General features: G+C 36.0%; 1 protein-coding gene across 2 annotated transcripts; it reads right to left on the bottom strand.

The window, feature by feature from the left end:
• Window positions 1-1835: 1835 nt before the first annotated feature.
• LOC127162433 (caspase activity and apoptosis inhibitor 1) lies at window positions 1836-5280 on the bottom strand. Of its 2 annotated transcripts, none has more exons than XM_051105223.1 (6): window positions 5131-5280; window positions 4390-4560; window positions 3856-3940; window positions 2851-2899; window positions 2700-2764; window positions 1836-2603 (listed from the first exon to the last, which is right to left on the bottom strand). In XM_051105223.1, the coding sequence occupies exons 1-6, from the start codon at window positions 5233-5235 to the stop codon at window positions 2206-2208; spliced, it is 873 nt and encodes a 290-aa protein (XP_050961180.1). In that variant the 5' UTR covers window positions 5236-5280; the 3' UTR covers window positions 1836-2205. The 2 variants fall into 2 exon arrangements, with proteins under 2 accessions (XP_050961180.1, XP_050961181.1); XM_051105224.1 differs by having other exon boundaries at window positions 1836-2597.
• Window positions 5281-10426: the final 5146 nt, after the last annotated feature.

Here is a 10426-nt window from a genome sequence, read left to right as displayed (position 1 = left end):
AATAAAATACGGCGTTACTATCATTTATTATAATATTATTATAATTGTATTTTTCAGTTCAACTGAATGGATGCGCAGCGTACCTGTATTTGAGGAGATGTAAACTCTAGACTAGCCGCCACTTTGTCTCACACACACGCAAAGAAAGATACAGAGCGACAGAGTCTTATACCATGCAGAATTGACGCGCTACGTGTAACCGATATTCTTTGTTGTATTTTCCTCTCAAAACAACGGAGCTCCTTTGGAATACTTCAGCTTTTAAGAACCGCTGGTTTCTCCGGTAGTAGGCGGAACTGATGTGCAAACAGCAATCTCATTGGCTGGCGCTCACCTATTATCGTCCCTGTTTTGATTACAGCAAATCAGTTCGAGCGAACGCAGACAACGTGATTAATATTCATGAAACCAGCAGCTCATTAAACCTTAGTGTGTTTAATATTGTTATTAATAGTAGAACTAGTGGTAGTAACAAGACGTTCATAGAAACACTAAATTACAAACAATATCACCACCAGTCCTAAGTTCAGTCAACATGACAAATATGCATTCACACATGATTATTCTAATTACTAAAGTTGAATGCTAATTATAATTATAATATTACATCATATATTTAATATTAGTCTGGTGAGTAAATTAAAAATGTAATTAATTTCATTAAAATTTCATTCATTTAACATATTTAATATTGGGGTCATCCAAGTTATTTTATTTATTTATTTATTTATTTATTTATTTATAAAGCAACACAATAGTTACTTTCCCTGGTAATTAGTTACTTGTATAATGATGTAACTCTGTTACTAACTCAGTTACTATTTGTGAGAAGTAACTAGTAACTATAACTAATTACTTTTCAAAGTAACATTCCCAACACTGCCCACAACAACATTAAAATAGTGTAGATTAGTGTAGAATGTTTCGTATTTATTTTATAGTTATATTAAATTATTTTTGTTTTTGTTTTTTTGTTTGTTTTTTTTAAGTAACACAATAGTTACTTTGCCTGGTAATTAGTTACTTGTCACTATTTGTGAGAAGTAACTAGTAACTATAACTAATTACTTTTTTAAAGGTATGTGCCCAACACTGATAATTATTAATGATTGGATTAGGATTGCATTTTGAAGGTCAGGAACTGCAGTGTATCTTGATGCATTTTTCTATTTCTATTTCTATATATATTTGCAAGCTTTGTCAATTGTAAGGACAAGTCTACTTTTTAAGTTAACTGCACCTGATTCTAAAAAGTCAGACCTGTATCAATAATGGCACCAAACTCTCAAAGAATCTCAGGCATCTGAAATATTCTGTTAGTTTAGATGACTAACATGACAGGTGACAGGCATTTTTGTTTCTCTGGAAATTAAAGTTCTGACTCACCAGACAGCAAGAGTTTAAATACAAAAGATGCATTTCTTACACACTGCACTCCCACTATAAACTGATTATGTGGAATATAAACTTATAAAGTAAATGCTTACAATTAATGAGATGGGATTAGAAAACAGACATCAGTAAATTTACCAAATTAGTTTTTTTTTTTTTTTTTTTATTACAAAATAACACAGGTCATTCAAGATGAACAAATAGATGGATGGCTATTTTTACATTCACATGTTTTCTAATCAAACCCGATAGAGAATGTGTAAGGTTACTAAAGGTGAAGTCAGTGAAGTCAAACCTACATGCCTTCAAATCATAGCACTAAATAACACAGTGCAGATAATTATTTGCATTTCCATTTATATATGCAGCTGTCTTCAGTTCAACACAGGCTATTACAGATTCAATCAGCCAGTGATGTGTTACTATTTTCATCAACTTGAAGCTTTACTTTTTTTTTTTTTTTACAGTTTTCTGGAAAGGGGGTGGATCTTGAACTATTTTTTGGAATTTCTAATAATATTTATTTATGTTGAACTGTTTATGGCATTGCTCATTTGCAAGTCATTATACAAATTATGATAAACATTTAGGAAAAAGGATGGTAGGTAGGCAAAGTAACTGTACTGTAAAAACATTAAATAACCTAACCTAATTTTCTGAATCTAGTGACCATTTGCTGAAATATTAGGAGCTGAACATGTGGTTGGGAACAAACAGAGGAACTTTTTTTTCCAAGTGACTCTGGAGTTTTGAGCCAAAATGACCACAGACACTCATTATCACACTTTGAGCCCAAATGTCCGTGTTCAGTAGTCAGCAGTTTGTGGTTTTCTTGATCTCACTGGCTTTCATGAGCGCTTTGATGGCTCTAGCTCTCATCTCCAGCTCCAGTAACTCCAGCTGCTGAGCCGAAGGCTGCTTCGCTGGAGCCGCAGGAGCTTTTTCTTGGACGTCTGATTTTTCCAGCAACGCTTCCCCCAGATCTTTGTGTTCAGAGCCAGACGTCAAGGCCAGAATTTCACTCACGCTTCTGTCAATGTCCTGCTGAAGCTCCACTTTGGGCTCGTCCGGCTGAACGGTGGCGGTGGGAGGCAGAGCTTCGTCTCCAAGCGCTGATTCTTCAGCTTTGACCACTTTATGACCCTCGATGTCACTGTCGTCAATTTCCGCGTTGATGCTGAGAACGTCACTGTCTTCTCCAGAACCTGCGCCTCACACACACACAGATACACATTTACATCCAAATCTGACTTTCACTCATGAAAGCACTCAGAAATATTGGTCTAAATCTATCATGAGTTATTTACCTTGCTTTTCTTCTGTTTCAGGATTTTCTCTAAGTGATGAAGTGGAGTCCACATTACTGTCCTGTCTGTAAATGTTAATCAACGCATTATCAAAAGGTCAATAACAAGTTTAACTTTATCTTAACAAACAATTTAGAGAGTTTTGACTTACTGGCTGTCTGGAAAGTGCTTCTCTTCAGATGTGGCTGATAACTCTTTACCTTTACAAACAAACAAAATAATATACCTTTCAGCAAACATACTACAAATATACCAAACCAATGACGGAAATAAAACAATAATAATAATTTATAATAATAATTTATTTGTATAGCACTTTTCATACATAGAATGCAACTCAAAGTGCTTCACAAGCAAAAAAAACAAAAAACAAACAAAAAAAAACATCAGCATGGTACAAATGATTCAACAAATATAAACAAAACATAATAAAAAAATATATAAAATTATATATATATATAAATAAATCACTGGATCATCAAAAAAAAATTAAAGACAACAAAGAAAAAGAGAAAAATAAAAAATACACACACCTCACACACTATTACGCGCAACTTTAAAAAGGTATGTTTTAACACGTTTTTTTTTTTTTTTTTTAAAGGAATACTAGTGGACTCTCTCACTTCGTTTGGAAGACAATTCCAAATTTTTGGAACATAGTGACTAAAAGAGATACCACCAGATCACTTGAGATTTACTGTGTAATATGCTAAAAATCCAGCACTAGAAGATCGTAACATTCGTTTGGGATTATATCTTAACAGAAATTCAGAGATATAAGAAGGTGCCAGATTATGCAATGCTTTATAAACTAAAATAAAAATCTTAAAATCAATCCTTTGGTGCACTGGTAACCAATGTAATTCCATTAAAACCGGTGTGATATGTTCTCATTTCTTCAATTTCATTAATACTCTAGCTGCTGCATTTTGTATGAATTGCAGCTTAACTATAGAACCCTTAGGTAAACCAGCATTGCAATAATCTAGTCGAGAGAATATAAATGCATGAATTAGTTTCTTAGCATCATCGAGAAATAAAAATGGACGAATCTTGGCAATGTTTCTTAGATGATAGAAACATTTTTTTGTAACTTGGTTAACAAGGTTTTTATTCCATTGTTCAGACACAGATTAAATTTGAATTTGTGATTTACCCTCTAGAATCTCCAGCAGATGAATCTCAGAGAGCTGCTGCAGCTGATCCCAGCACAGTTTCTTAATCTCACCAAACGAACAGTCCTGCAGGAAACAACAGAGCGTTTCTTACAACAGCCAATAAAAACACTACATCTACAACACAACACTCGTGACCGGGAGAAAAACGAGGCATTTCCAACTGGAATCGTTTAGGGTTTTGGAAAATCAGAAGAGTGTTATTCAGATTTTATATGAAGAGAAATTTTGGACTAATGAGATTTTAGTTTGACTGTGTGTGTTTAGATAACACTGTTAGGATATCATTAGTCACGTGACACTTTTACTGTGAAACTTCACAAATGTCTCTACTTTCACTTTTTTAGTTTCTTAATGAGCAACAATTTGTTGAACTTAATTGTGTAAATCTGTATTTGTACTGTTTGCATACTGTGCATTAGTTACTATAATATAACGACAGGCCATAATATAATCACATGCAGCCTCATCTGATGTCAACGGTGTAATTCTGCACGTCAGCAAAATAAAGGTACCTTCAGTTCATCCGGAAGCATCTTTTTGAGCTTATTCTCTCCCAGCACATGAAAACACTGTTCCAGCATCTCCTTGCGGTCCTGCATGTAGGCGCTGATGGGTTTGAAGGTCTTATTCAGGTCCAGTCCGCCCTCCTCCAGATCACTGGGCTCCTGAGGAACCTCCGGCTCCTGTCGCATATAGCAAGAATTACTCACACAGTACAAAATAAAAGCATGACAAGCACCAACTTAAATAACACAAAGTACCAAGTATTTAACATACCGGGATGTAAAACCCAGTGTAAAGGTGTGGTCACGTATCAAATATGGTCAGGTGAATCTGACTCACATCTTATAACAGTCTGATTCATTTCACAATGGGTGAAACACATTAAATAACAAATGATATAAATTAACAATAATAAAGTTGACAATAATAACGAACTTAAACGTTTTAAACTTGTCCGTATCGCTCTAAGGTTTACAGAAACCCCAACAAGTCGAGCATTATCGTTGTTTTCTTTTTGTTAATGTTGTCAGAGGTGTTTCACTGAGAAACTGATGATCATTATATGCAATTCCCTACACATTCTCAAGGGGCAAACATACGCTTTGTTTTCCTTCCATCCATTTCACAGCAGGTTTTAAATGAGTCGTGTTTGCTGGAGCAGGAATCACTATTCTTATAATCGACCAGAGCTACTGTTTGTTCTTTCTACAAACCCATGAAGCTCATAAACCCGCCTCTCTCTCTCTCACCTCCGTGCTGGACTCAGTATTCCTCCTCTTCATCTCTCCGTCATTGTGCTCTCGATCAGAATGTACTCGTTTCTTTTCTTTTTCTCTTCTCTTTCCCTCCTGCATCTTTCTGTTCCATCCCTGCCGTAGCGCCGTCGCACGCCAATGACGTCAAACAACAACGGTCCAATCAGAGAACCCGAAACAACGCAGTTTGCCACAATTCGTTATTTAAGTGTGACAGTACAAATAAATAAATAAATAAATAAATAAATAAATAAAGTGAAATTGGTCTGTATAAAACTCAGTGTATGTTTTTTTTTTTTTTTTTTTTTTTTACATAATTAGGAATGCGCATTAAGTGCCAGAATTTGTACATTTACATTTTATTCCGTTTGTCTTAATATATATATATATATATATATATATATATATATATATATATATATATATATATATATATATATATATATATATATATTAAGAGTTCAGATGCAAAACCAGCTAAAAAGCCATCTCGGTCAAAAATGAGATAATGATACTGAGTGAATGCTCCTGACACATGTTATACGTCCATCAAATAGTTTTACTTTAAACTCACTAAATTCCAGCCTCAGCCCAATCAGAAGAACCAGTACTTACATAGAAACCTATACAAAGTAGCCAGAAAGGCTCTTGTCAATGTAGTCCATAATTACAATAAAAATGTATATTGAGCTCATCTTGTGGTTATTTTGGGAATAAATAAATACACAGTAGGGGGGTGTTTTACCCCCACTCTACCCTACAATGCTTACTGAATGTCAGTCTGACTGTAATGTACTATCATTGCAAATCATTGTAAATGCACATCTTAGTGCAATGTAAGCCTTTATTGTACAACTTTTTTTTTTTTCTTCCTTCTTTTTTGGGAGATTTAGTGCAATATAGACTGTGTAATATAATTATCTACTTTTTTTTTTTTTTTTTTGAAAAGCTAGTCTCAGAGTAACTAGACAAAAGGTGCCCAAACTCCGTCCTGGAGGATCTGTGTCCTACAGAGTTTAGCTCCAACTTGCCAGAATGTTTGTAGTATGCTTAGTAAGAGCTTGATTAGCTGGTCCAGGTGTGTTTAACTAGGGTACTCTGTCGTGCAAATATGTAACATGGTTGAATTTGTGATTCATGTGTTTGTTAAATCAGTGGCGTTGTGAGGCGGCAAAGCTTGTCACATCATACCCAAAAAGACTTGAGGCTGTAAAGGTGCTTCAACTATGTACTGAGTTAAGGGTATGAATACTTATGCAACACACTTATTTCAGTGCTTTATTTGTAATAAATCTGTAAAATTTGCAAATCTGGTTTTTGCTTTGTCATTATTATGGTGTATGGAGTGTAAATTTTACAAATGTATTAAAAATAAAACACTTAAATAAGTACATTGCATAAGTATTCATACCCTTAACTCAGTACATAGTTGAAGCACCTTTACAGCCTCAAGTCTTTTTGGGTATGATGTGACAAGCTTTGCACATCTGCATTTGGCAATTATCTGCCATTCTTTGCCTCACCTTTTCACCTCACAAGCTCTGTCAGCTTGGATGGGGGCTGGCAGACATTTTCTTGAATCCTAGTTGTTCCAATCATCTTCCATTATGGGTAATGCTTCTGTGAACCTTCAATGCAGCAGATTTTTTTTTTCTGAACTCTTCCCTAGATCATTGCCTTAACGCAAGTCTGTCACTGAGCTCTACAGGCAGTTATCTTGACCTCAGGACTTGGTTTTTGCTCTGATATGCATTTTCAGCTGTTAGACCTTTTCTGAGAGGTGTGTGCCTTTCTAAATCATACTCATTCAAATGAATTTGCCACAGTTTAACTATAAATATAAAATAAAATGCTCCTGAGCTAAATTTCGAGTGTCCCAGAAAAGGGTATGAATACTTATGCAACAGGATCTTTTCAGTTTTTTATTTTTAATAAATTTGCACAAATGTTAAAAACCTATTTTTTGCTTTGCCATTATGGATTAGGGAGTGTAGATTGATGTGGGAAAAAAGTAATTTAAAGTAGTTTAACATAAGGCAGCAACATAACAAAATGTGAAAAAAAAAATGAAGGGGTATGAATAATTCCACAAGGCATTGTATCTAATGTTAAAAAGACTATTCATGTGACATGCTAAGCATCTCAAATTTGTACTTTGTAGATCAAATTGTGAGGTTAAGGGAAGAGAATGAGACTGCAGAAAGAACAGGAGATGACGTAGGGAGAGCCAGAAAAGACAAGGATGACCTAGGTGACCTTGAGACAGGTCCTAAACAAGTAAAACTAGCCCAATACCCAATGAGCTATTTTAAGTTTCAAATGAGAGCATTTTTGGAAAACACCATACTCAAATCAACAGTGACAAACTGCAGAATCAGGGCTACAAAATTTGGAAGAAAGCCCTCAGTTCATTCAGAGAACATGAAAAAAACGCTGTTCACGGTGCCAGCATGGCCTCATGGCAAGGCTTCAAGAGTACAAAAGAGCATGGTGATATATGCATGCAACTGCACTCAGCCAGTATAAATGAAATCCAGGAAAGGCGTGAATACCTACGTTGCATTGTTGCAATAACAGGATTTCTAGCAAGACAAGATATACCATTTCGTGGGCATAGTGAAAAAGAGAGCAGTGCAAATCAAGGAAATTTCTTAGAGTACTTCAAACTACTGTCTCAGTTTGATCCATTCCTTCAGAATTACACAGCTGCCTCTAATTCAACATATCTCTCTCCAGTCTCTCAAAATGAATTAATTCAGAGCTTTGCTGAAGAGGTTACTGAGGAGATCAGAAAGGAAATTAAGTTATCTGGCATGTGTGCTGTAATGGCAGATGAGGCCAGAGATGGCAAGACAGAACAATTAGCTGTCTGCGTACGACATGTAAACTCAGATGGTAAAGTGGTGGAATGTTTCCTGGGCCTTCAAGAACTAAATTTTTTTGATGCAAAGACAATCACAAACACAACTGAAGCACTGCTTGATGCCAATGATTTGGGAAATCTGACATGTGTAGCTCAGACGTATGACGGTGCGTCTGTGATGAGTGGCGCATCTGGTGGTGTACAGGCTCTATTCCGAGCCAATCACCCAGAAGCAATTTACATACACTGCTACGCACATGAACTAAACCTTGTATTGTGTTACACATGCAGGGCGGTTCAAGAAGCAGCAGATTTTTTTGACTGCCTAGAATGTGTTTACACATTTTTCAACACCTCTCTAGTAAACCATGAGAAGCTGATTGCTGTACAAAAACAGCTTGGTCTACCTGGCCATGAACTTGCTCAGCTTTCAAGAACTCGCTGGTCCTGCCAGCTTGCATCTGTTACCGCAATGCTTGAAAACTACAGTGCTGTCTTAACGTGTCTTGAAGAAATTGGAACACCTGTTGCAGTAGGCCTCAGGATGAAGTTGTGCAAGTTTTCTGTGGTCTACATGATGGTAATGTTTGAGTGTCTGTTGTCCATCACAGATGGGTTGCACAAATATCTGCAAAGAGTAAGTCTGGATTTGGCTGAAGCAGTAATGTACAAAGAAGCTGTCTGCGACACGCTGAAGGCAAAACGAACTGATGAAATGTCACAGAGCCTGTACAACAGAGCAAAGGCAGTGATGGTCTCATCTCCTCGACGCAAACAAAAGCGAATGAAAGAATTTGTTGTTGAATCAACTTGTGGTGCTGTTGGTACTGATCTAGGAAGCTCCGACAATCTGAAGAGACATCTGTACTTCCCTTGTGTGGATCGGATGATTAATGAGCTCAGTCAAAGGTTTTCAAGTGTAGGAGATAGTATTCTGAAGGGTGTACAGGCCTGTCACCCATCTTCAGTAACCTTCTTGTCACAGGATCTGCTCAATGAAGTTGCACTGCACTACAACACAGAGCTTCGTGCAGAAGAAATCTATGTGGCAAAACATTACCTGGCAAAAAAATAATGAAGAAGGTAGCATTCCAGATATACTCAGTGTATACCGCCTGCTGGACTGTGACATGTTCCCCTCTCTCAAAAAAATTTTTCAGATTGTACTAACACTGCCTGTCAGCAGCTGTACATGTGAACGATCATTTAGTGCCCTGAGACGCCTGCACACATGGTTGAGGCGAACTATGGGTCAGGAAAGACTTCACAACCTTGCTGTTCTTTCAATTGAAAAGGAATCTGTTAACTCAATTGAGCCAGGAAGAGTAATCGACAGATTTGCTACACTCAAGTCAAGGAGACACACACTGATTCTTCCACCTAAAAAATAAGAGACAAAAAATTAAAATATTGCTGTGAAAGACATACAAACAGCAATAGAGGAAAGACGACAAAGACATGGCGAGAGATTAACTAGACATACAAACAAAACAAAATAAACAGATGAGACTGAGATACCAGGACAAGAAAATGATAGACAATTCACAGACAATGAGAAATGCAATTGAAATGCCAGATAAGAAGGACAAAGAACATATAAAGGTGTATATATATATATATATATATATATATATATATATATATATGTATATATATATATATATATATAGACATACAGTCAGAAGGCAAAACAAGAGAACAGTCAAAAAGTGGATGATTAACAAAGACAAGACAGACAGAAGTGAGAAATAGAAAAAAAAGGAAGAATAATAAACAAAACAGGCAGACAGACTGGTCAAGAAGAGAAGCGAAGGTTATAACGAATACAGACAACTAGAGCACTGATAATAAGAACTGTGTTTTGTTCATACAGTGTGTTCAAAATTCAATAAATGCAGAGTACCATATGTATTGGCTTGTTATTTATTAATCATTTATAAAATAATGTAACTGCCTTGCAAATAATCCATGAGTTGGTGGGAGGCAGCGGGGTGAAGTAGGGCTGTTTTTTTTTGGGGGGGGGGGTACTTCTTAGGGGCTAAGCCCCTTATCTCTTCTGACCCAAGCAACGCCCCTGTGTTAAATATACACTATGTGATATAAACTACGCAGAGAGTAAGTTATTCTAACTTACATGCACCAGTATAATGACAGTAAAAGACGTTCATTCATAAAGCAATAACGATTTATTTAAAGCTGTGTTTTAATACACCACAAACGGTTCTTTGAAAAAGAATATTAAAACATGCTTAAAACTTAAATAATTAAAAAGTTACTAAATATGATACGCTGCTTAGACTGTAGACAGACACTAAAGTGTATACTTAAAGGTCTCTACTTACGGGAATAATAATAATAATAATAATAATAATAATAAGCCTCAGAACTCTTTTAACGATTAGATGGGCGGCTCTTAAAAGAGCCTTT

This window comes from Labeo rohita, unplaced genomic scaffold (genome assembly GCF_022985175.1).
Source record: "Labeo rohita strain BAU-BD-2019 unplaced genomic scaffold, IGBB_LRoh.1.0 scaffold_94, whole genome shotgun sequence".
NCBI lineage: Eukaryota > Metazoa > Chordata > Actinopteri > Cypriniformes > Cyprinidae > Labeo > Labeo rohita.
Note: the sequence above shows the minus strand (reverse complement) of the source record. Positions and strands in the feature narration are given on the sequence as shown.

Excerpts from the sequence above, each read along its gene's own strand:
- LOC127162433 (XM_051105223.1), bottom strand. The coding sequence starts at position 5,235 with ATGCAGGAGGGAAAGAGAAGAGAAAAAGAAAAGAAACGAGTACATTCT. Across the intron at positions 2,765-2,850 it reads AAGCACTTTCCAGACAGCCA|ACAGGACAGTAATGTGGACT; the intron begins GTAAGTCAAAAC and ends TAACATTTACAG. Across the intron at positions 2,604-2,699 it reads TGAAACAGAAGAAAAGCAAG|GCGCAGGTTCTGGAGAAGAC; the intron begins GTAAATAACTCA and ends TGTGTGTGTGAG.